This window comes from Panthera pardus, unplaced genomic scaffold (assembly GCF_024362965.1).
Source record: "Panthera pardus isolate Hobbes unplaced genomic scaffold, ASM2436296v1 HiC_scaffold_8, whole genome shotgun sequence".
Lineage (NCBI taxonomy): Eukaryota > Metazoa > Chordata > Mammalia > Carnivora > Felidae > Panthera > Panthera pardus.
In genome coordinates this window covers 124396847-124423821 of record NW_026527013.1, presented here as the reverse complement: position 1 = coordinate 124423821, position 26975 = coordinate 124396847, and the positions used below count along the sequence as shown (strand labels likewise).

The window sequence follows — 26975 nt, the reverse complement described above, 5'->3', positions numbered from 1 at the left end:
TCAATTTTCTTTCTTTTTTTTTCTTTTTTCTTTTTCTCTTTTACAATTCTTTTTCTTGAATACAGAAAGAGAAAAATTTATTTTTATTTTCAATTTTTATTAAAAATATTTTTCTTTAATTTTTATTACTATATTTTTTACTTTTGTGTAAATTTTTCAAATTCTACTTTACTTCCATCATTTTATTTTAGTCTACTACGGTGTATTCACCTTTTCAAATTTTCAAACAGTTTCCCTTTTTTTCTTTTTCTTTTTGTCTCTTTTTTGTTTCTTTTCTTTTTCTTGAATGCAGAAAGAGAAAAACTTCATTTTTACCTTCAATTTCTATTAAAATATTTTTATTTATTTTTTATTACTATATTTTTTGGTTTTATGTAAATTTCTTCAAATTCTATTTTACTTCCATCGTTTTTAGTCTACTACAGTGCATTCCCTTTTTCACATTTTGAAACGATTTCTTTTTTCTTGTTTTTTTCTTTTTTATCTTTTTTCTCTTTTTCGTTTATTTTCTTTTTTCTTAAATACAGAAAAAGAAAAAAACATATTTTTAATTTTTATTAAAAATATTTTTCTTTATTTTTTTCTACTATATTCTTTTCTTTACTTTTGTGTATATTTTTCAAATTCTATTTTACCCCCATCATCTCATTTTAGTCTACTTCAGTGTGTTCATTTTTTCAAATTCTCAAATGATTTCCTCCCCCCCACTTTTTTTCTCTAATCTGTCAAACCACTTTCAATACCCAGACCAAAACACACATAGGATCTAGCATCATCTATTCGATTTGTGTGTGTGTGTTTCATTTTTCATTTTAATATTTTCATTTTAATTTATTTTAATTTCAATTTTTCTACCTCATTAATTCCTTTTTCCCTTCAAAATGACAAAACGAAGGAATTCACCCCAAAACAAAGAGCACGAAGAAATGACAGCCAGGGATTTAACCAACACAGATGCAAGCAAGATGTCTGAACCAGAATTTAGAATCACGATAATAAGGATACTAGCTGGAGTCGAAAATAGATTAGAATCCCTTTCTGCAGAGATAAAAGAAGTAAAAAATATCCAGAATGAAATTAAAAATGCTAGAACTGAGCTGCAATCATGGATGGACGCAGCGGTGGCAAGGATGGACGAGGCAGAACAGAGAATCAGCGATATAGAGGACAAACTTATAGAGAATACCAAAGCAGAAAAAAAGAGGGAGATTAAGGCAAAAGAGCATGATTTAAGAATTAGAGAAATCAGTGACTCATTAAAAAGGAACAATATCAGAATCATAGGGGTCCTGGAAGAGGAAGAGAGAGAAATAGGGGTAGAAGGGTTATGTGAGCAAATCATAGCAGAAAACTTTTCTAACCTGGGGAAAGACACAGACATCAAAATCCAGGAAGCACAGAGGACCCCCATTAGATTCAACCAAAACCGACCATCAACAAGGCATATCATAGTCAAATTCACAAAATACTCAGGCAAGGAGAGAATCATGAAAGCAGCAAGGGAAAAAAAGTCGCTAACCTACAAGAGAAGACATATCAGGCTTGCAGCAGACCTATCCACAAAAATTTGCCAGGCCAGAAAGGAGTGGCAGGATATATCCAGTGTGCTGAATCAGAAAAATATGCAGCCAAGAATTCTTTATTCAGCAAGGCTGTCATTCAAAATAGAAGGAGAGATAAAAAGTTTCCCAGACAAACAAAAATTAAAGGAGTTTGTGACCACTAAACCAGCCCTGCAAGAAATTTTAAGGGGGACTTTCTGAGGGGAGAAAAGATGAAATATATACATAAAAAAAATTGGGGGGTTCCCTATTGTCTATTATATCTAAATAAAGATGTTAAAAATTGGCCAATTTGAAGTTGATATAGCTTACTTATAAAATATAACACAGCACATCTTGAAAGAGAAAATGCATTGTTTTAAATATTGAGCCCTTTATTGACTACACTGTGGAACATAGTATCTTGAAATGAAACATTAGTGGGTTTTGTTTTGTTGACATTTTCATTTATTCAATTGAAAAAAAAAGTCAGGAAATTCATCTGATGACCAGTAGTAAACTACCTGTAAATTAGAGCAAATACAGAGACCAGTCTTTGTTTGGACTGATATTCAATCAACTGGTCAGAAAAGGCTTTCTTTTTGTAGAATCATGATGTATTAACAGTCACCAAATAGCACTGGGCTAGGAATTTCTAGAAATAATTAATGATTTTCATTTTACACATGGAATAGTCATAAAACATAGATGGCTTACATCAACTCATATTGGCCCATCCTTAATTGCTCTAAGATTCAGACAAATGGCTATTCTTTCATATGTTGTGCAAAACTTTCCCTAAATATCTGCTCATGCTCAATAAAACTGACATGTCACCCAAACATTCTTTAATCTCACTGCGACATATAAATGGACACATCCATCATACACACATGTATAATTAGGTGACTCAAGGAATATGCAAAGATGGCAAGAAACCATTCAATTCTTTGGTTATGCTCTACTGACAAATATATATTTCTTGGCAACTAGCCAATCGGTTTTGGAAATAATATTGGACCATGACCCAATAAAGTCTAACAACCTATCCCTTGCTTTACATGCATCATTAGGTCCTGTCACCAATCACCAGTCATCTCCCTAGGGCATACACTCCTTTCTTTGGAAGCATGAAATGCCCCTAGATAACTCTGCCCTTCTCCAGAGAAACACATTTTCTACTCAACTGCAAGTCTTGATTCAAAGCTAAAATTAATGCAGGCAGGCAATTTAGGTCTCTTAGAAAACTTCTTAGAAATGACAAATGTATGTGATGTTAAAGCCATCCAATATGTCTGCATGCTGCCTTATTAAATTACAAACACCTGGCTTATTTATACAATGTATCCAATGGCTTACAGATTAGGATCCTAGAAATAATACATGTCTTATAGCAAAAAATATACATATAATAATCCACCTATAGTTTATATAAATGATGAAATGTTTCTGAATATATCTATATATCTATATATGTACACATATATACTCTGTGTGTATTTGAAGAATCAGCACACAAATACCGCAGTCCTTCATTGGCTCTTCCACTTCAGTGTCAAAGACACCGGATTTCAAAGTCTTAGGAGCAGAACAAAGGTCACCGCTGAGGACAAAGAACTGGCTTGATGCACCTTCCCTTGTGAAGGACCAGGTTGGCGGGACAGTGGCAACCTGCGATGCACGGCTTATTGCATGGACCGATCTCATTCCAGTTGTCACAGGTCTTGGCACATCCCGGGCCACAGGTATCATACACAGCTCCATGCTTACACTGGGTGGCTGAGAAAAGGAGACATGGGTGAGACGTGGAGAAAGAGCCACATAGATTCAACCTCGGCCCAATGCCATTCTGCAGGCTCATGTCACCCACTGCACTGGCTCGTCCAAATAGCAAACATCCAACGTTCCTCAAACACTCTGGGAATCACCTGCCCTTGAAAAAACAACATCAAAGATCCACCTTCTGGGCTAGTGATCTTCAAAGTAAAATAAAATGGAAAGCTTTTTATTCCCAGGGAAGACAAACTACCCATTAGTGACGCTACCGGGAAGTCTATGAGGTTATTTGGTTATTGAGAACAGTATGAAAAATCAACTCCAAATTGTGCTTAGAGCTATCAAGTTGTGATAAATAGGAATATTTTGTGCAGCCCCATCAATATTCAAATACACAGAATTACACATACAGGAAAAAAAAAAAAAACCTACCAAGCTTACTGGAAATACACGACATATTTTAATCATAGTGATCAATTTGAGGCAAATTAAAGCAAGAGTGGGGTAAAACCAAATAGGGAAAAATGAGACGAGTGACTGGAGAGAGGGAAGTAGGTGGCTGTCTGGCCACAGAGAATACAAAAATGACGAGCTAGCCAAATCATAACCAATTTGCCATCTTTGTTTGCTTAGAGCTAGAATGATTCTGACAATATTCTAAGAGTTCCTGAAAACTCATGAATAGATTTGTCAGGAAAACAAACATTCTGGGAGTTGTATGACATACAAATTTTCCCATCTGAGTTATTTCCAGTGACAAAGAGGCCACCCTTTATCCTCATGAGTAGGAATGTTGACACGTGTAGGGATTTAGAAGAGGGACTTTCCAAGAATACCAATAACAATCTAACCTTCATTTGAAGTCGCTCCAAACAAATTTAATAACAATGGAAGAGTATCAGTTTAAACACCTCTATTATAGCTTATGCAGCTTGCAAAATAATACCTTGCAAAGATTGTAAAGAATGTAATTGTAAAACTGAAAAATAGGACTGGTTTTCAAGCAAGTGGGCCTTATATCGAATCTTTCAAATTATATAGAGTTATCACAGAACATTCATGTTTGACCATATCTAACTTACAATAAGGCTCCTCAAATACCCATTACACTAGTTAAACACAAATGAGAAAAGGGGTGCTGTGAAAAGAGTAGTCAATTATCACTCACAAGTTCTTCCATATTATTAAAAAACTGAACTGTATGAAACACAGAATTTTGAGAGACATCTGAGTCAAACCTACTTTATAATACTTGGCTCTATAATTATCATTTTTCTGTATAGATTTTAATTTCCATATTAAGCTTTGGCATTTCTATCCCTGTCCTAGTTGCCTAAGCTGTTAAATAAACTAAACTAACTGTTACCAACCACCTGTTTTGAACAAAGCCACTGTATACGATGCTTTCTTGTTAGAGATACACGACATGATATACCAATAGAGGGATGGGTTACGGGAAGCTATTGCCAGCCAATTATATTGAAACATCAAATGTAGTCTTATTGGTTCTATGCCTGACTTACTTTCCCCTTTTTGAGGTGTTTTCTCAAAGGTAACTTCCTATCCAAAACAGTAGCCTCACATTCTCGATTCCTTTTCCATATTTTTCTTCTTTATACATATCACTACCATTTCTATCATTTGTAACATGTTTATTCTGTCTTCCCTCACTAGAATATACACTCCTTCAGGGCAGAGTTTTCATTGAGTCTCCCACTGCATCTCTAGCTCCTAAAGGACATTAGGTATGGAAGCCAGCAATACATACTTGCTGAAAAAAAACAAATGAGCTATGAAACAGATCTAACTACACCAGAGAGCGGATTGGACACTTTCCATTTGCCCCTCTAGACCTACTCTCTTTCTTTCTTGAACCTGCTCTACGTCTGTGCTCTGTGTTGATCTCTAGGGATGATTTCAACTGGCTCACTTTTGAATGGTGAACACTAGTTGGCAATTGGAGGAAAGGAGAAGAGTGAGGTCCAGTTGCTTATTTCCTTAGCCCTCTCCTTCTGGCATCACTGTGGGCCACTGCACCCCTCAAACAAATGCCACTGTTCCTAGTGAGTAGTTTTCATACTCTACAGAGCTCTCTCTGTCCCCACTTTCTGACAGTCAACCCCTCCCTTGCTTCCTTAGGCCCAGGAATGATAACAGCCTCTCTGTTATGACACAGGGTATGATATAATAAAAAATAAATATTTAGTCTTTGTCCCCAGTTCCTGGCACATAGCTCCTAAAGTCCATGGACTCTCTAGAGTATTAAGCATCTATTGTATGCTAATGACATGACTGGTGGCTAGGGGACCCTAGATAGCTTCAGGATGCGACTGGTCACCAGAAAGACCAAGGCATGATTAGAGGTTTGGCACTTTCAGCCCCACCGCCCAATCTCCAGGAAGGGGAGAAGGGGCTGATGTTGAGTTAATCACCAGTGGCCAACGATTTCATCAATCGTGCCTGCATAATGAAACCCTTATAAAAACTCCTAAATGACTAACAACAAGGTTCAGAAAACTTCAGAGCTGAAGAACATATCAGAGTACTGGGAGGGTGGTGTACTTACTCCCCTGGGACCGAAACTCCTATGTCAGGACCCTTCTGTCCCTTGTTGTATGCACTTCTTCATCTATTCAATGGTATCCTTTATAATAAACCAGTAATAGTAAACAAAGTGTTTTCCAGAGGTTAGTGAAATAGTCTAGAAAATTGTTAAGTCTAAAAGGGAAGGGGGATAGTAAGAACACCTCCCTCCCCCTGCTTTGCAGCCAAGGCACACAGAAGTGAGGTTAACCTGAGGACCCACTACTTGCAACTGGCATCTGAAGCGAGGGCAGTCGTGTGACACTGAGCCCTTAAGCCTGTGCAGCCTTGTGCTAATTCTGTGTAGTGTCAGAATTGAATTGAATTGCAGGGCATCCAGTTGGTCTCTGAAACTTTGGAGAATTGGTTGATATGAGAAAAAAGCCCCACACATCTGGTATCAAAATATTGTGAGGAAGAACAGTTCATTTCCAGGGCCCTGGGCTTTTCTTTGTTATTTTCCTACATCCTACTTAATTCTTTATAAGACATCCATCTATTAAACTTACTTCAATTAGTAAGTTTGAGTGTGCCGTTTGTTTTCTACCTGGATCCCAAATGATACAGTAGATAAGCAAAAACTTAGTATTACTCATTAATGCTACATTCCCTAACCATCACCTCTATAGTGTAACAGTATTAAGTTGCTTCGGCTTTTCATAATTTAATCATATTTCTTAGGCTACCAGGAAATGCCTGTAGCAAAGTCAGTCCTGAGACCTAAGCTCTGCCTTGATCTAGAGCCATCACCTAGCTTGGTGAATGTTACTACATCCACCCCAACTTCCCCTGTTCTAGACACTCCCCAACCTTTTCTCCCACCTCTCTTATCTGGGTGAGCTGTCCCTTGACTGTATTCACAGAGCACCCGCTGCCCACCTCCATTTCTGCATTTGCAGCATGAGATTATAATCCTCTCTCCAGCTTAATCTAGGCTACGAGAGGGAAAGGCTATTTTGTTTCTCTATTTTCGGCAATAGTGTGGTGTTTAACGTGTAGTAGGTACTTAGAGGACCTGCATCGATATATGGATGAGTGAGTGGGTAGATCAACATAACTATTCCTTTAAATCTTGCTTGCTTTTTGGATAATCTTTTGGCTTTTGATAGATCCCTTCAAAGTTGTTGTTGTTGTTGTTGTTGTTGTTGTTTTGTTTTTTGCTTTTCAGTGGCTAACAGAATACCCTATACATTGTATATGCCTAATAATTTGGAAACATCCTAGCTGAATACCATATTCACACACAACTATATCCGAGTGTTGTTATGTTTCCATGGGCCAATGGTGTTCAAAACTGAAAATCAGTTTCATCAGGGAACTTCCCGATACCTGACAACCCCCTTAAAAAACCTAGCCCAGGTTATTTTAATATGCAGTCAGAATTGAGAACTAATCCTATAAACAACCCCCACATTCATACTTCAGTCACAGTAGAGACTCATGTCTTTTTAGCAAATGAGAAGGCAACTATTTCCAAAGGGGAGGTAAGTGCACAATGGAAGCTCCTACTGTTTCCCATCATCTTGCACCTAAAACCCTACTGGAGCCCATCCTCAGCCTCAGAGTGCCCACCCTTCCTCATCGATGATTTTAGGTCATCTGCACAAGCACCCTTAACTCATCTCCCCACTGCCCCTGCTCCACATCTGCATCCATCCTTGATTGGCCATTCCTGTTTTCTGACCCATCTCCTCCAGGAACTTGCTCTATTCTTTGTCCTTCTCATTGAACATTAATCTCTGTTGGCTTTGCTTCCAAATATTACCAACATTTTCAGATCAACACTAATCTTTGACAAAAAAAAGATTTCTTATCAGACTTACTTTCTTCTTCCTTTTACCTCCAAACTTCATAAAAGACTTCAGTCATTATATCCAATTCCTCTGCAATTAATCAACACGGGTGATCTGTCTTTCTTTCTCACCTACCACTTTACTGAAGCAGTTCCCACCAACATTTTCAGTCATGACTATATCCACCGGCATCCCCACTCTCCTATAACCTCTCCACAAAATATTTGGCCTTATTGTCTACTTTATCTTTGGACATTGAATTCTCCAGGCTCTTCTGCTAACACTTGGAGAACACCTCTCTCTTGGGCTTCTTTGCCTACTCCCCTGGCATTACAAGTTCCAATGACCTCCAAGACTCTTCCCCTTACCTTGTCTTGTCTTCTCTATCAGTTACTACAGTTTCATCTCTAATTTCTAGTTCTGATTCTCTTCCCAATCTATCTTATCATTTTCCAAGTCTTAATTCAAATGGCACCTCCTCCAAGTAGCTTCCTGGATCTCCCCCAGAATGTCCTTCCTCCCTCTGCACCCCACAGCACTTTTCACATTACAGTTATTTATTTGTTTTAATCCCCCATCTTCAGGGCAGCTGAAGTTCTTAATCAGAGAAGCTTATAAGAGTCCCCTGAGGATCTTTTAAAAGATATTTCTCAGCCCCATTCCCTGAAGACTTTTGCTCTCATTCTGCATTGGGGCCCAAGTAGCTGTAGATTTTTAAATTCCAGGGGTCACTAGGACAATCATCCCCGGTGGAAGAGGGTGACCTGCCAAGGCCCAGGCTCCTGTGGGCAGAGTCCCTTCTACCATGACCCAAAGTTCTGGCACAGGGCCAAGCACACAGGAGCAGCTTATTAAATGTTAGTGCCTGTTGGAGGATGACTTAATCTTAATGATGCTCCATCCCTCATCTCATTTCCCAGTGTGGATTACATTTGGCTGGCCTTGAGTTCATTTTCCACTCAGCTGCTTCCAGAAAGCCTCTTTGAACTCACTTCACCCTCCAGATACTTTGTTTCCCTTGAAACCGTGCAAAGATCACTTGCAGTATGAAAACTTGATAGAATTTCCTCTTTCCTACCTATGTTCTTTCCTTTCCCCACATTCTCTCATAGACACAAGCTCTCCCATGTCTCATCCTCTCTCTGACCTCTCAATTCTTCCTTCTGACTCTACCACTTAACTTCCTGATGCTCTGCTGTGACATTTCACCTTTGGCCAACTGAACACTGATTATTTCTCTCACGATCTACGGGGAGAAAGTAGAACGTAGAAAATGCAGAACCACTAGGGGGAAAAAAGGTCTTTTCTCGTTGAACAAACACCATTGCCATTTCCATTTCAATTAATAAACATCTCCCGCGTATCTGCCACGTGGCTGGCATTCTCTTAGGCCAAGGAATCAAATGTGAATCAGGTATCATCTCTGACCTCCCATTACAGGAGCCTGGGTTTACCACCGAACAGGTAAAGGTGGCCCATAAACAGATTTTTTTTAAATTTTGTTTAATGTTTATTTATTTTTGAGACAGAGAAAGACAGAGCATGAATGGGGGAGGGTCAGAGAGAGGGAGACACAGAATCTGAAGCAGGCTCCAGGCTCTGAGCTGTCAGCACAGAGCCCGACGCAGGGCTCGAACTCACGGACTGTGAGATCATGACCTGAGCCAAAGTCGGATGCCCAACCAACTGAGACACCCAGGCACCCCTAAACAGATTCTTAATAAAATGCAAGATGCACTATATCAGATCATGAGAGCAAAGTACCATGGAGGAGTAAGAGAGAGACATCAACTTGAGGTTAAGGGGATGTCAGCATCTAGGAAGACCTCAGAGAACAGAGCCCACTTAGGTCTTAAAAGATGAGTAGCAGCTGTCAGACAGACTGTGGTGGGAAGAGCTCCCCAGGCAGAGAGAGGGCAAGTGTGGGATGCGGGCAACAATAAACTGCCCGGCTCCATCAGGGGAAGGGTGTCTCAATTTGGTAGGTGGGAGCACGGAATTTGAGGAGGGAGAGATGGGGAGACGAAGGCAGACAAGTAGGCAGGGGATGTGAATCTAGGCAAGGGGGAGTCTTGGAAGGGTTTTAGTTAAGGGATGCCATGATTAGATTTGCCTGCAAATTGATCATCAACTGTTATATGATCCTAGAAAGTGAATACTGACTCCGACCCTGTTTGACTCTTCTGTGAATTCAATGTTTTTTTCCATATATATAAAAGACAAAAGATATATTATTTTCAATCGATTAAGCATCTGGCTCTGGATTTCAGCTCAGGTCATGCTCTCACGGTTGGTGGGTTTGAGCCCCATGTCAGGAGTACTAACAGCGTGGTCTGCTTGGGATTCTCTCTCTCCTTCTCTTTCTGCCCCCTCCCTCTCTTTCTAAAAACAAATAAACTTAAAAAAAATAAAAAGATAAAAATAAAACCTAACTGTGACCAATTTGAACATATGCATTTAAAGAAGGATTCATCTGGTTAAATAATTTAAAAAAGAAAAACCAGCCAACTACCAAAGTGATTAGGGTTGGCATGCATTTGTTCTCTAGGGGACACACAAGCAGACACTGTGTAATGTGTACAAGCAGCATTATGTGTTACTTCATGTGGTAACTCAGAAAAGCGCTGGGTGTTAGCTTTATCAATAAATTCAATAAGCACGGCTCCGTGCCCTCTGGAACCCCGCTGCCTCCATATCCCCTACTGAGTGTTGAAGATCCCCGTACTGACTTTATCTCCTAATCCTTTACAGGAGGCACCCAGTTGGCCAAGGAGAAGCTCACTGTGTATAATTAAAGCCATTGCTACAGCAAAGGGCTAGAAGCACCTGGAATTTATAGAGACAAACAGAGGAAAACATGCTCATAGAACCCAGCAGGCTATCTGATGTGCTATAGAAAGACACATGCCACTTCGAGTATCCCAGATGCTTTTCCACTTATAAAATGCATTACTGAAAGTGCACTGACAATTAGTGTGGGCTACAGGGAGATGTCAGGAAATCTGCTGAGAATGGCCAAGTAAGATGTGAGGGCAAGAGCATAACAAAGTTACGGTCAGAGACTACCAACTGGCAACTATCAGTGATAAGGCACAAATGAATAGAAATCGGAAAGACCTACATAACAAATATTTGAGTTAAATTAGTTGATGCTTATGTAAATACGCAAATAAATATATACTCATATTTGACTATATTTTTCCACAGTGCTCTTGCTGGTCTGTTTTCATAATGATTAACTACAGAGGCTGTGAGGCAAATTTATCTGGGTTTCATTCCCAACCTACTCATTTTCTAGCTCTGTGGCTTGCAGCAAATCACTTAAATATTCCAAGCCTCAATGTCCTTATCCGTAAAGTGTGGGTAATAGAATGCTACCGTATAGATTATAATGCAGAATTAACAACATAAAATGTCATAAAAGTGCTAGTGTAGTCCTTGGGGCAAAGGAAGTGCTTAGAAAATGGTGAATGTTAATATAAACGGTCATTATTAAACTTTTATTCTAGACCTTTACGATGGTCCTTTGCATAGCATATTATATTCAGTAATTCACATGCTAAGCTTGAGCTCCATCAGTCCTTTTTGCCACACGCAGTGGGCATACGCTTTGTGCTAGTAGTCATGATAGTGCTAAAATCCGGGCTACATTTGGAAATGTCACTTGCTCATTCAGAGTTTCTTGCCTGGCTGGCTTCTTATTGGTTCAGCCTCCAAGCTTTTTACTCTGGAAAATTTCTCTTCTCTGTATTAAGTGCCCTTACGTGCTGTCATAAGTCGAAAAGATCTGGAAGCTAAAAATAAGTAAAGGGTACTCTTATAGTCTTCAATATTCCAGATCAATTGGAAATGAATCCACTGAAAGATGCTGCATGTCTCCATAAATTTATTTTTCATGTGCCAACTGTCAACCTGTGCAAGTTCATTGTGTGTGTGTGTGTGTGTGTGTGTGTGTATGTGTGTAAAGGTTCCCCTGCAACTGCACAGAGTTATACTTCACTCAGATGGCTCCATTAATTTTAAGTGGTAAATGAAATCTTTCGAGAGCCATATTCCTCGTCCATTAGAAAAGTAATTTTAGCTCCTGAGATTTGGTCCCTGAAATCAAGGGGAATGCGTAGTCCTCAAATGGTGCACTCAGACGGTGCTAAGTATAGCTGTGGGCTGGGAAGAGAGGACTCCTATATTCTGTATCTAATATAAGCCTTACCACAGCACCACCACAGCTAATGAAGTTTATAAGTTTCTGCAGAGCCCTAAATTACAGCAGGATGGATGGATGGGACGTGGCTCCGTATATCTTAGTCTTTTTCTGATAGATTCAAGGGAAGGAGGACTCAAAGGAGAGAAAGGGAGCTAGGAATATTCAAGGTGTACTAAAAGGACCTGGTCCCACAAAAACATCACTTTTACTATGCTACCCCACACTGATGCATTAGGTGAGAGGTAAGCCATTCCGTCTTACTTTTTAGGAGCCTCAACCACACCATGTTATTGAGATAGGGAACCTGAAGGACTCCATAAAAATCTATTTTTTGCTCCCTTTCCTTCTTCTATTCTTGCTAGGACCTGCACCCCTGTCCTGCACATGCCTTACTTTATGTCCTCCTTGTAAGGGATGAGGAGTTAATGATTTCTTTGGAATCTTTCAACACAATAGATAATACCTAAGGAATGATAGGGTGAAGCCATCATGTTCATATTCCAGATCACTGGCATTAGACATCTTGAGGATGCCAAGGTCCCCTGGCTTCAGGGGATACATGACTTATGATGGACATCAGGACACTGTCCTTGTTCTGACCAGTTCCTGTATGCCCAAGAGGACATGTGCAGCAGACCACAATCATCAGTAAAAACTCCAGACCCCTAGCAAAGATGAGATTCATCTTCTACTTCCTTTCTGAGTCTCCCAGATGCTCTGTCTGTATCTGCTGTCTCTGTATCTTCAATAAACTCTGCTCTCACTTTCTGCTGGCTTGAGTTTGCTTTCCATCCTGTGTGAAGCCAAGGACCTTCTTGGCTGGCCCTGCAGGACCCCCCTCTGCATCCTCGGACCCAGTCCACCAGGATCACTGTGAGTTATTTTTATCAAATCAATACTCCTTTCAGAAGGGCAACATTGATAGACATTCTTGCTGTAGAAAGTGAACTCAGATACAAAGACTGGACTTGGGTTTGCAGAGAAGAGAGCAAATTCCAAAACGGAAGTTAGAAGTAGGTAAAAGGGCTTAGTGCTTTTCATGGACACAGACAAGTGATTTTGTCAAGGGGCAGCTTGGAGAAGTTTTAGTAACCCCCAAATACCTGTCATCCTACTCCCTCAAAGCCACCCAAGTAGGCATAAAAATTAACTCAGTGGTTTCAACTCTGGCTACAAGTCAGAATCACCTGAGAAGTTTTAAAAGCTATATAAGGCCAATTAAAACAGGATATCTGGGCATAGGTTTCTTGTTTATCTTGTAAACTCCCTGGTGACTCCAATGCCCAGCCAGACTGAGACTCACTGGTCTAAGTAAACAAGATGGCCACTCAATGAAAACACAGCCTCAAGGCAATCCTTCTTGACCTCTCTTCCAGCCAGGTGACCTCCACCAATATAGACATTCTAGAGTTAGCAGTGCCATGAACTGCCTTTTTTCTAATATCAGAGCTAAGGTTATTAGGATTAGTGTAGAATTAGTGCAACCCCCCTGTGTCTTCATTCCAGGCAAATCTGTCCCTTTTCGGAAAAATGTCTGCCAACCCTTGAAGTAAGTGACAAATACTCAGCCATCTCCTCTCCAGATCTAATTAGCAGCAGTAGCTTCTATGAGGTAGACACTCTTTCAGATGTTTCACATACATATCACTGGTGCGTATCACTCTGCGTCACAGATATTATTGTAAAATTCCAAAATATATTGGGAATCTCTTTTCTTCTCTCCTCATATACTGCCTCCATCTTAATCCAAGTCACCATTGTTTGTTCACCACCACACTCCTGCCTGGTCACCTGCTTTCAGTTTGCCCCGGCCAATCTATTCTCTACACAGTAGCCTGGACACAGGGTGATGTTTAGAAAGCAGAATGAGGCTTGCTCAAAGTCCATCAGTGGCTTCCACTACTCTTGGAATAAAGGCTACCACCCTCCCAAGACCTGCAAAGCCCTGCACGATCCAGCTCCTGCTTCTACTCCACCCCCATTTTATGCTTCTTTCCCCTGCCCACCATGCTTGAGCCACACTGACTCCCTTCCAGTTCGAGAGCATGCTATTTTATTCCTGCTTTATGGTCATAAAATATGTTTCTTCTGCATAGAATTCTTGCCCTAACTCCCTTCAATCCTTCAAGGCTCCTATCATCACTACGGAGAAGCCCTCCCTTGTCCCCATATAAATAGCTACCCATTCCCTCTCCATTTGTCTTTTGTTGCTCTGCCTTATTTGTTTCCTACATCACACTTAACATACTTAGCCAGTATTTTCTTGTAGAGTTACTATTTTCATCTGGTTCTCCTTTTGGACTGCCAGCACCTCAATGACAAGGGCTTCGTCTCTTAAGCTACCAGAGTACTCACTGTGTTCAGCACAATGCCCAGCACGTAGACACTTTGTAAGAAATAATTCTTGAATGAACAAAGAAGTCCATTTTACAGATATCCAATAAGCTAATTAACTTGCCTGAGATCAAAGGACTATAACAAGTATTATAGAAATCTGTCTCTCAGAGGCAAAAGAATATTCTGCTAGGGTTTAACAATCTCTCCCTTTCTCACACAAACACACACACACACACACTTATCCTGAAGACCTTAAATGACTGTAATCATCATGAATATTCTTTGCGCCACATATAACCTTAGCCACAGCTGTGATTGTCCGTGTGCTAAGTACATCCAGCTGATAGCTTGAGGTTGAGAGGATTTTGCAACAGTGGAAATCCTTAAATTGTTCAAATGTGCTTGTCACAAAGCATTTCTCTTAAGTGCTTTCTATCCTGCCTAGTGGGAAGCCCTTGTGTTTTATCAAGTTGCAATCCAGTTGGACTATTGATGGAATTTCCCTTTGGCCAAGGGGGAATGTGGCCATTCGTATCAGAGAGTCTCTTTCATTGCTATTTTGGGGATTGTAGTGAACTTCTGATGGATGGATCCACCGGGAATTTCTCACCTGCACAGTTCTGCTGAGGCTCCCAGTGGACACTGATGCCTTCTCTCTGGCAGGCCCGGGTATATGCCAGAAATGACTCGCAGTAACAGTTTTTATGGACTGGACATTCACACATGTCTGTCACACAGGACCTAAGGAACCCAACAGAAAGAAATGAACATGTAAAAATATCAAATTATCAAACACCGTAAGCGTGACTTGCAGGAAAGGGTAGGTAAGTGGGATGTCAAACATTGATTGGCCATGAAAGTTTGCTAATTCACGTTGGAAATCTAAAAATGGCATAAAAGTTCTCCATGAAACCTTATTGGGTACCTCTGAAGAAGGTGATATTAGGTTCCCTTTCTTCTAGAGGATTGTCCAGTAGAACTTTCTGCAAAGACGGAAATGTGCTATAATCTCCACTGTCCAAAGTAGACTCCATGACCCATATCTGGCTGTTGAGCACTTGGGATGTATCTAGCGTGTGTGAGGAACCAAATTTTTTATTTGATTTAATCTTAATTGACTGGGATGCAAATAATCAATATGTCTAGCGGTTGCCATGTTGGAAATGCAGCTCTTAGACTACAGTCACCATTCAAAGTGCTGCCATTTTGTGAATAGCTCTAATACAAGAATAATAGTTTCTACTACAATATAACCAAAATAGTGCCCAGTATGATAAAAGTATAAGATCCCAGGGCTTTCTGAAGACATACAATTAAGATTCGCTTTGGCAATATCTTAGAATCTTAGTCTCTTGAGAAACACTGATGCTCATTCTTTAGAATGTGGGGTGACAAATTCCAAATAAAGCAAAACTTCCAGGCCTCGAATTAGACCGAAAGATAAAGAAGGTTGAGCCAAGGTCTTCATAGCTTAAGTTTAATTTTTTTTTAATGTTTATTTATTTTTGTGAGAGACAGAGATAGGGCATGAGTGGGGGAGGGGCAGAGAGAGAGGGAGACACAGAATTAGAAGCAGGTTCCAGGCTCTGAGCTGTGAGCACAGAGCCCGACGTGGGGCTCGAACTCACAGACCGTGAGGTCATGACCTGAGTTGAAGTCAGACGCCCAACTGACTGAGCCACCCAAGCGCCCCTAGCTTAAGTTCAAATGTGGAAATGATGGGCCAGGACATGAAGAGAACTGAAATAGGCTTCAACATAAACCAACAAATTTTCAAGCATGTTGACCGCAAAGACACAGTGATGACCTTACGTTGGTGTGTAGTATTATCGTTTACAAAATGCTTCCACATGCAGTCTGTCACTGAGTGCTACATAGGACAAAGCACAGTCCCTATTTTATAAGTAAACAGGTCATTTTACAAATGAATACATGGGCCCAAAGTCACGTTAAAAAGAGGCAAAAGGGTGGACTAAATTACATCCCCTGAGACTACTGCTCTTCCTGTTATTCCACAGGACCACCTTCATCTTCACCTTCCAGCAAGTTTACTCCCTAACAATTCTGACTTAACAGTAATGCAAGAAGCCCTCAAGATTAAGAACATGAAGCTACCCTTATTTTTTTCATAACCCTTGCCAGCAAAACCTCTTCCTTGCAGAACCAAATTCAAGGCTGAAAGCAAAAACAATTAATAATAATACTCAAGATTACAAACAGCACGGATGATCTTGAAAAGTGACCAGAATATGATAATCCACTGTGAATATGCCAGCATTTTCTCTTGGCATGGGACGTGTGTACACATCTGATTACAGAGAGCAGCCAGCTAGCTGTGTGTAAGGGCTGGAGCGCTGCCTGCTCCCAACAAGAATTAAATGGCAGAAACCATATTAAAGAATCAATAGACTCACCATCTCCCTGCAAAGATATTACAGCCCAACTCTCGAGGACACAGCCTTGGAAATATGAACTAACAGGGACAAAAGAGGAACAGAACTGAAACCTAAGGAGCCTTCTCCATGTCATCAAGTGAGAAATTATTTGGTGACTGATGACTTAAGACAGAAAATTATTTGATGACTGATACAGGACAGGAAAACAGATCTCTCTCTTCTCCGGAATAATCAAGACTGCGTATCTTCATACCTCCTCCCACGTGCATTACAGAAATCCCATGGAATCCTGCTCACTAGAAAACCCTTTCTGGTACCCGACACCACGCTGTGCCTTTAAATTTGTGCAGAGCCTCCAGGCTTCCGACAAGGGCAAACGAAAGCCTGTTCTTAAAACTACGACGGCCTCTAAATGTCTGACTATGAACCCTCCTGAACGCCACGATTGCGATTGCCTTTGTTGTTTTGATTTTCATTTCAGACCAACCCACACCCGTCACATTCCGGCGCAGACTTTACATTACGGCCACATTTGGGCTGCTGGTGCTGACCTCTCAGCCCACCTCTGCTTCACTCCCAGGACTTCTGTAGTCCACCCTCTTCCCTGGCCCATAGGGTGCGGGTCCCTTTCTCTGGCATGGCTCCCATTGATGTGACGGGGATAGAGTGGGCGCCGAGGGGGCCTGGTGGAATGACGGTCCTTGTGTGGGAAGAAGATGGTCTCCACACGAGGAAACGTGTCCCCCGATTTGAAAAAGCATCTAACGTCACTCTGTAAAATTGTGTGGACAGTAAACAAAATTTAATTTGGGTGAAGGAAGTGAATGTTTTCCTTCTTTTTTATTTCTACCGGGTGTCTTAGGAAGCTATTTATACAATTTAAAATAAATTGCGGGCAGCTACATCCAATTCATCGAGACTGTTGGGAGAAAATGAGGTAGGCACACATTTAATGTTGAAGCACACATTTACTAATCACTGCATATAAGTATTCCACCTCCACAATATGCCACTCACTACGCAGATGCAGTCAACAATGTATCTGCCCTTTAAAACTAAGGACGACTCGAGCTTATTCTATTACTTGGCACTCATGAGGAACAACATTTGAGGAAAAAGCATGTGTCAAAGCCACCCATCGCTTGAAATATTTCACATATATTTAAAGGCTTGAGAGATGTGTTTTGTCACGGAAGTTAAAACTACAAGATGTCTTTTTTTCACTTGTCAAGCTGATGAGTTTTATACACAAAATTGTACCCAGGGTTTGTGAAAGAATGGAGAAATAGATGGTCCCTACTCGGTGGGCAGAGTATGTAATTGTTAGCTCTCACATCGGGCATTTTGCCGTCGTCAGCTCTTACGCGGACTGTCTCATCTAGTCCACACGGCAATGGGACGTGAGGCAGGTCTTATTACTGGCCCACTTAACATCTGGGGAGACTGCAGCTTGGAGGTGTTGGCTTGCTCAAGGTCACACGGCTGATGACAGATCTGGAACTGCAAAACCAGGACTGTACTTCAGGGCCTTCTCATCTCAACACCCATAGTAATAACGACGACTGCATTAGAAGATCTTTCTAGGGGACAATTGGGCAATACTTATAAATAGCCCTAAGAAAGTTCCTCCCTTTGGCAGGGAAATTCCGCACCCAAGAAAATAGTAATGCATGTGGACAAAGATTCTACAGACGGGGGTTTTCATCATAATGCTATTTGAAATAAAAAAGAAGGCAGGAAGATGGCCTGTAATAAATTGCCTATATATTGCCTAAATTGCCTATAATAGAGGCCTAGTTAAATACATTTAGGTGACCTCTATATCCTGCAGACATTGCAATGATGTTCTGGAAATACATTTTAAGATATGAGGAAACACGGAGGAAATATTGACCGAAAAAGAGCAAAACTGTGCTTCAGTATTGCGTGAAAACAAATAAGAAAACAAAAGTAACTGAAAACAGATATGGCCAAATGTTCACAGCGGTCTCTAAGTGGTAGAATTGTGGCTGTTTTTATTTTCTTCATATCCGAATTTTCTATAATAAACACATATCACTTTTCTAAAATGATAAATCAACAAAAAGAGTAACATGAGACATATTAATATTTCAATCAGAATTTACGGACTAGAGTGAGAAAATAAAGAATAAGGAATGGGAGGAAATTAAAATATCCTTTTGTAGGTCTTAGTTGCTGAATATTTCTCCAGCTAACATTTTCCAGTCTGTACTGGTCTGTGCCTCCGACTCAGGTGTTGATTCTATTCACCGTGTGTTATTCTCAGACTCCCACCTCACTGGTCTACTGACGCTATGGACTTGACATCCAGATGGATGGAATGGATAATGGGATAATTAGGTATGCTTCTGCTGGAAGGAATTTATTAAGAAGAAGGAACTTATTAAGAGAAGCAAGCATCCTCAAATGCACTTCAAATTTCAGGGTTGGGCAAAGCAATTGTTATTCAAGTGTTCAATTTGTGTTTATCACACTTAATAGTTCAGTATGAGAAAAAAATCTAATTTACGACACAGTGGAATTGAATTTTTATATGTTAATGGAAGATTGTTGCTCTTCCCCTAGTCCGTGTGCACCAATACTGCGCATTTATATTCATGTTATAGGATGTGTAGGAGAATTTTATCACTCTTAGTAGTTAGTAAGATTTATGGCTTTGGTTTCCCTGCTTTCATGGCATTATTCTGTCCCAGTTATGTTCTGTTCGATGTTGAGCTCCTGGTCAGGAAACACAGCTGCCCAGCGCTCCAGGGGGAAAACACAGGTTGCATTACAATAGAGCTTTTCCAGGAAAGCTCTACAGGTAATACAGAATAAAGGCCCGCCTATGCAAGCCCTTTAAAGCAGGCTTTCTGTCACAGGAGCTTATGAATGTATCTAGAAATGATGTTCTGATTTATCCACCCTGCTCCTGGCACCTTTCCTGACAGCAGAGAGGTACAGGCAGGATTCTTGTTCCTTGGGGCACACGTAGCTGTGCAACGCAGTGACATGGAGACAGGATGCCAAGGGGCACGGCAGGGTGCTCCCGAGCTGGTGCCGTGCCGGGCAGCACTTTGTCACACACCAGCTGCCCCCTTCTCTAATTATTTCATGTACGGTTGTCATGTCTCAATCAGACTCTTCAAAGGCCTCTCTTCACTGCGTCCAGCACAATACTGTCAGAACCCACCTGGGGTCAGTTCCCTCCCTGAAACCCAGCTTATCTAATTTACCTGCAGGGAAGCTTGCACCATCTTCTCCCCTCCATTAGGTCACAACCACTGCCTCGTGCAAAGCTCTAGAAAGAAGCCACTAGCCACACGGAGCTGTTTAAGTGGAAATTTACATTAACTACGAGGAAATAAAATTTTCAATTCACTTCCTTAGTCACGTTTCAAGTGTTCAATGGCCATGTGTGGCTAGTGGCCACCATGCTGGACGGTGCTGATCTACACAAGTTCCGTCATGGCAGAAGGTTCTAATGGATGGTGGTACCAGGAGTGCAGCTCCATCTGTGTTGGGAAACCATTCCTGCTCTCCTCAGAGAGGTTTGTAGATGTAGTGATATCAAGATCACTCACTCCTACTCTTACTGGGCACCTACAGAGAAAGTTCAAATTCAAGGTCACTGGCGATCTAGATCATCCCTTTTTCCTCCCCACCCATTCTTTTACCTGGGCATAGGGAATGTCTCATTAACCCTCAGGCTTCCTTCCACCTAGCCATTCCTGCCTTGAATGTGCTTCCTTCTCTTCCCCACTGGAAGAATCTGATGTCTATCCTTTAACATTCAGTTCAGCTGCTCCATGGCGCTTCCTGACTGGCCCAAGAAAAGTTAGCCCCTTCCTATTGGGTCCTATCCCCTCTACATCTTTATCCTAGCACATACCCTCTGAATCCTAATTACCACTTCCTCTGTGCGGGGGGGGGGGGGGGGGGGGGGGGGGGGGGACTGTATCTCGTTCATCCAGCCAAACAGTGCTTTGAACAGGCAGCTCAGTAAACATGTGGTAAATCACCCAAAGAGTGAATAACAGTCTGATAACTTTTGCCCAGCTTCCACAGGGCCACAGTTGGACACTGATATTTGAAGAGCGTGAATTCCACCCTTGCCCCAATCCTCGGCCAGTGCCTAACCCAGCCCTCCACCTGGGGCTGCTCACCATAGCAACCTCTGAACTAAGCTGCTTCCACAGGAACCTTGCATTTTCATTTTCAACTTCTTACACTCCTCTGCTGTATCCCAGGGGATTTTCTTTTTAATTTAATGAATGGCAGAATAAAGAATTTGATCAGAGAAGTCTGCCTTCATGACACACTTTCAGAAAAGCATATATTCAATATCATAAGAACAACCTATAGCTCTTCGTGTTATTAAAAAGGCAAGCCTCCAATACTGCTAAAATCAAAACATCAAACATCTCTCTGCCTCCTAGCAACAGCAGACCGAGTAGTTTTCCCTCTGCTTTTTCTGGCATGAAGGCCACCCCTGTCAGAGAGAGGTAAGCGTGCATGCGTTGGCTACCCAGAGTTTTGAAAGACAGATAGATTAACCATTGGGAACTCTCCACACTGCTTCTGGGAGAACAGAAGGGCAAGCCAAGAGTTGCCACAGCCAGCACCATCTGGGAGCCAGAGGCAGAGCTTTGGCTCTCCCCTCTGCCACCGGGAAGGGTCTTTGGCTGTACTACGTTGTTCTATTTGGAAATCAGCCTTCCTGAGAACAACAGTAGAACATGGCTACATCTGGACGATCACTAGAAAACCACACTGGGGTCATATGGCTTTCCTTGCTCCATGTATCTAGGAAGTTCACAGAATCAGGGGAAAGCATCTCAGGTTGGTTAGTGCCTGGGCATCCCTGGGAAAAGGGGAAGGGAGAGAATTCAGGAAATAGTCCTGGCTGGGTGGACAGAAGTGTGTTTAACTACCAAGAGACTATCAATAGAGACTATTAATAAACCCACTTATACTTTAATCCTTGAAATTCTGCCCCGACCTCCCTAACCTGAATTGCATGGAAGTTACTAGAGGAGGTAGTCATACGAAGGCATAGCCATGCCACATTAGACCTAAGAAAATAACTTCATCCCTGGCTTTCTAGTGCCTACATCTGCTCTTCTCAATACTACATAGGCACCCTCAGCAATTCACATAAAAACAGCATTTTGACATAAAAAAATAGGGCCAAAAGATTTAACAGTGGGACACATGAGGTTGCTTTATTGAGGTGTTAATAAGCGTGGGGAAAACCTGCAAAGCCAGCTGGTAGGGAGTCTGTACTGCTCCTTCCAGATCCTCCCTGAGCCAGCCATAGTTTGACATCATGGTGGCTTAAATATTGGTGAGGATATCTGATATCAAATATTGGCTTAGCTATTGGCTCTATGGTTGCCTAGGTTTCCAGGATAGCACAGCAAGGCCAGGTATTTCTGGATGAGCTTATCTATTTTACAAACTCGATCTAAGGAGACGGGGCAGGAGAATCTGGGAGTCTACCTGTTTCTCTGGTTGTGGATACTGAACTTATCTGCAATCCAGCCTCATTAGGTCTCCCACACAGACCCACATACATTATACCTTTATTCCACTCCTAAGTGTGAAGAAGAATGAACTCATCGAGCCCTGTTTGTTCAGACAGAGGCACAGACATGAACAGAGGGACACACCTTCAAACTCCAAATGATGTAAAGGGTATTCTGGGCCGGAAGTCAGTGCAATGGGATACTGAAGACTAATTCCATGGGGGTGGGTAAGGGTGTCTAGAAGTCTTTGCAGAGTAGGAGAGACATGGGAACTGGGTCGTGAAGGAAGTGTAGAATTTTGCTTCATTACAGAATGAGCAAAAGGGAATTTCAGGAAAAAGGAGGAGCCTGATTAAAAGCAGAGTTTCCAAATCACCAGATCTCAGATTTGATGCTCATGTGGTCCAACCTCGGATAGTAAAAAATGAGACAAGACAAAAAGCCCATGACAGTCACACAACCTGTTTCTGAAGACCACGTTTCCTCACACGGCAGCACAGCAGGTCTGTTGTTAAAACATTTCTTTCGGGGCGCCTGGGTGGCTCAGTCGGTTGAGCGTCCGACTTCGGCTCGGGTCACGATCTCGCGGTCCGTGGGTTGGAGCCCCGCGTCAGGCTCTGGGCTGATGGCTCAGAGCCTGGAGCCTGCTTCCGATTCTGTGTCTCCCTCTCTCTCTGCCCCTCCCCCATTCATGCTCTGTCTCTCTCTGTCTCAAAAATAAAATAAAAAAAAAAAACAAAAAACATTTCTTTCTTCTAGGGATCCAAATCCTCATAATTTCCAACCTTACTTGTAGGTGTGACACTCATAGGTGCCACACAGAATCAGTCAGCGTGCTTGTGCCCGTGATGACTTCTCAGTTATCTTCCTGAGCTCCCCCATCGGCCTTGGGCGTTTGCTCTTTCTGCCTTGACAAGAATAAAAATCCGACTACCAAAGTAACAGGGAAAAACCTACTGAACTGCTTTCATAATTATTCACAATGAACCCCTTTTCTTGATTGCCTGCACTCTGTTCTTGTCACATATACATTGCCTACTTATATGTATGTAGTTCCGGTTTAAAACCTAGGGACTCTACATTTTTTGCCTAATTTACACTCTCTAGATACTGAAAAATATTGATTGCTTTAACTCTCCAAGGTTATATTCCCCAGGAGGCAAAAGGTGCTACGTGCCTGGCAGATACTAGGGTGGCATAGGAGTTCCAGAAATGGTCCTCGGCCTTGGACACCTTTCTAAAGCTAGAGATTGCTTTGTGGCTAACACAGCAGGCACAGAGACTCCCTTTAAAGATAGCAATGCTTATGATTTTCCATAGATGCCAATTTTAACAGGAATCCCTTACACTTGCTCTGAGCAGAGACCAAACAATCATCGTGCATGTTCTGGAGCCTGAAATATTTCCTCCTTTGATAAAGCCATCTATAAGACCATCTGTGGAGAATATATTCCCCACGGCTCATAGTTAAGTTTTCTTGCACCTTATGGCTGGGGAAGGTGTGTGCACCATCCTGCTATTTGCTGGAGAGACTAACATGGTTAGAAAACACTCCTCTTGGGAAAAAATGAGATATTTTTGCTAGAGTATGAAACACTGGCTCCACAGAGGGAAAAGATGACCATGATTAGCAAACATTTGCTAGGTTGTCACTCTCCCAGGGATAACTCATTACTTCAGTTTGGGCAAAGACGTCTAATAATCCAGCCAGGGAGAGAGGAAGCCTGGTCACTACCCCCCTCTAGTGGCTGAGAGTTAGAGTGCCAAGTAACCTTAATTCTTATTCCAACATTTGCTTCTTAACTCTACTTTTTTGAGGGGGAGGCTGACTGATAAAGCAGAACATAAAAATGGCTGCTCGTCAGAAAACCGATTACTTTTCTCTTAAACATGTTCAACTCATCACTGTCACGTTCACTGTAAAACAACCGTGAGGCTGGCTGGTGGACTAAATCCCCATATAATCTAAAAGTCTCCTGGTTTTCTGCCACAGAGGCTAGAAGAGCTGAGGCACTCCCTGCCAGAGGGCAGGTGAGGTGGAGCATTGGTGGGAAAAATCTCAGCTTTTGTACTTTTTGCAAAATCTCACTTTACTCATGCACTGGATCTAGCTTCACATACTCTGTTTTTGCAAAGACTCTCAAATACAAAAGAGCACCCGACCCTGCACCTAAGCAGGAGGTACCACATCTGAGGTGGTAACACAATCAGAGGCCAAAAGCGCAGCGTGTTGACAATGTTCAGCCATGTTCCTGCTTCTTAATTAGTAAAATGGTGGAATCACTGTAGTACTGGCATTCTAGGACTCTATCTAAATATGAACTTGCCCAGCCCTCAGCCAGCCTTAACACTAGGTGATATTCACACTTGGAAGATCTTCCAGAAAGAGAGATCGCTCTTTACCGAGAAAAATCTCCGGGCGCCTGAGTGGCTCGGTCTGTTGAGCGTCCAACTTTGGTTAGGGTCATGAGCCCACATTGGGCTCGCTGCTGTCAGCGCAGAGCCCACTTCAGATCCTCTGTACCCCCCCCTTTACTCCTCCCCCACTCACGCTCTCTCACTGTCTCTCAAAAATAAAGAACATTAAAAACAAAAGAGAAAATAAAATCTCAATATCTCTTCTGTGCGGCAAGCCCAACTCATTCTATTTCTACCCCCGACATAGACGCACATCACCTTTGAAATCGTTCCATTCAGCTTGACAAACACTGTCTGCCATGTGCAAAAACACAGGCCGGGCTCGGTGGAAATGTAGAAGGAAAGAAGACCCTGCCTTCAGCTTGGGACTTTCACAGAGTCATGGGGAGGGCAGGGCGAGACTGGGCAAGGCCACAGGCCGCAGGACTAAGGAGGCTCAGTCTGGGGCTCCTGTGGGTGCGGGTCGGCACTCTAGGGGGAGCTCCTCCTTCAGCCATGCTCCCAGGGCACCCTGCTCATCTCTGGACCCTGGGGGAGAGGAAAGTGCTCCCACAGGACAGGCCATCAGGGAGTCCGCAGAGGGAGGCAGCAAGGGGCAGCAAAAAGCGCTCCGGAGTTCCCACACCTGTGGGAAACCCCGCCTGGGTTACTTGGGGCACAGCCTTCTCCCTTTCTAGGCCGGTTTCCCCCGCATCATCGCTCAGAGTGTTCTCAAGAAAACAGACTGTCCGGTTGTGACAGAGGAGAGAGAAATTCATCCGCACAGCCGCATGCGGGCTAGCGGTGGGCGCCAGGCAGAAACCAGGGTCTCCAATCTTTGCCCCGCCGAAGCGCAAAGGGAGAAGGGTGCGTAAGTGGAGCTTTGTTTTTTTTTTTCTCTCATTCCAGGGTGGCATCCCCCTCAGCGCCATCCTCGGGGACTCCCAGCCCCAGCAGTCCTCTGTGAAATCTTGCCATTGGTGGCCCAGCGTGCCGGGACAGGTCTGCGGGTCTAGACCACGGCTGCCTGCTGAGGGGTATGACTGGGAGCGCGCCGTCACAAGTTGGCAGTGAGGAAAATCCAAGGAAGTGAAGGCGCCCAGCATCTGGAGGCCACGCCCCAGCCATATGCAGCAGCCACCACCAGCCCAGATGCTTCAAAGGGGCCGATCCTTCCAGAGGCCTTGTTCACATTAGGCGGTGGAGGCTTGCCAAGTCCACAAACCCTCCACTACGTGCGTTAATAAAAGGGCAGAGTGGTGGCCACGCCCCCCAGAGGATGCATCGCTGCGGTGAACTTTTTCAGATGCTGGGTGCCTTTCATCAAGCATCTTCCTGCTTTGGGCTCCACGGCAAACCAGTATTCACATCCAATCACTGCGCTGGGATGGGGGTTTTTTGTGCTCCATACTCTGTGCAGCTTGGCTGTATAGGGAAAACTCAGTCCATAAGACCTAAGAGGAGTATTATTCTTGAGGGGCCCACCGCACCCTCATCAACGCGGGATGGCGCGTGGCCATTCTCAAATCATGGAAAAGAGATTCAGAAACCAGACATTCCCCAAACCCAAACCATAAACACCATGGGCCAACCACCTTCTTGCAGCTTCCCACCCTCTGCTAGAATGATAGCATCCTCATATAAGCCCCAGAGAGATGGAAAGTGAGGCCTGTTTCCTAGAAGCAACTGAGAATATTGCTTTGAAAGCCCCGGAATATTCATAGCCCTGAAAGTGGAAGAAGTCGGGTAAGGCAACATTTCCTCAGTGCCTGCTGTATGCCAGGTGTGTTGCTTATATAAGCACATATAATTTCGACTGCAAAATTTTTAACGGAAGGGGGAACTTAAACCCAGAGAGATCACAGAGTTTTTTTAAACGCCACACTGGTAGTAAGTGACAAAGCTAGGTCCATGTTCTTTTTCCTACAACACACTGCCTAATACAACACATGCTGTTTCCCCCACCCCTTCTCCTGGTTAGAACCTACTTCTCCTTCAATATGCAGGCCAATAGCTTTCTCAGGGAAGACTTCTGAGATCCCCAAACCAGTGGGGTTGCTATTAAACATTCTCATGGTGTTCTTGAGTGACCCGTGTCACAGCCTGCAACTATGTTCTTGTCTGATTTATCCCTCACTCCATCCACATCTCTATCCTCCCTCCAGGAAGGGCAGGTTTTATTTGCCATCTTTCACCAGCCCTGGTCAAGAGTTAAGGCTCAAAACCTGTTTTTCTGAGTGAATCATTTATAGATGTTTATACAGGCAAGGCAAGATAAAGTGAATTCTAAGATGACAATGAGAATGAGATGGTTAAATGGCCTGAAAAAGTTTCAAGGAGGAGTGAGCATCCCATGGATTTAAGTACAACCAACGGCCAAGGGGAAGAAGATCTGGAAACAGGCCACTGGATTAGGCAAC

The 26975-nt window shown here is 42.5% G+C and overlaps 1 protein-coding gene across 3 annotated transcripts in view; it reads right to left on the bottom strand.

Annotated features, from left to right (window-relative positions):
• Positions 1-1911: 1911 nt before the first annotated feature.
• The window catches only part of BMPER (BMP binding endothelial regulator), a 248380-nt gene continuing 223316 nt past the window's right edge, over positions 1912-26975 (bottom strand). For all 3 annotated transcript variants that reach the window (XM_053898433.1, XM_053898435.1, XM_053898434.1), the window contains 2 exons: positions 14845-14975; positions 1912-3320 (listed from right to left, as the gene is read on the bottom strand). In XM_053898433.1, coding sequence (XP_053754408.1) covers positions 3139-3320; positions 14845-14975 — 313 coding nt within the window. In that variant the 3' untranslated portion in view covers positions 1912-3138. The remainder of the gene's footprint in view (positions 3321-14844; positions 14976-26975) is intronic.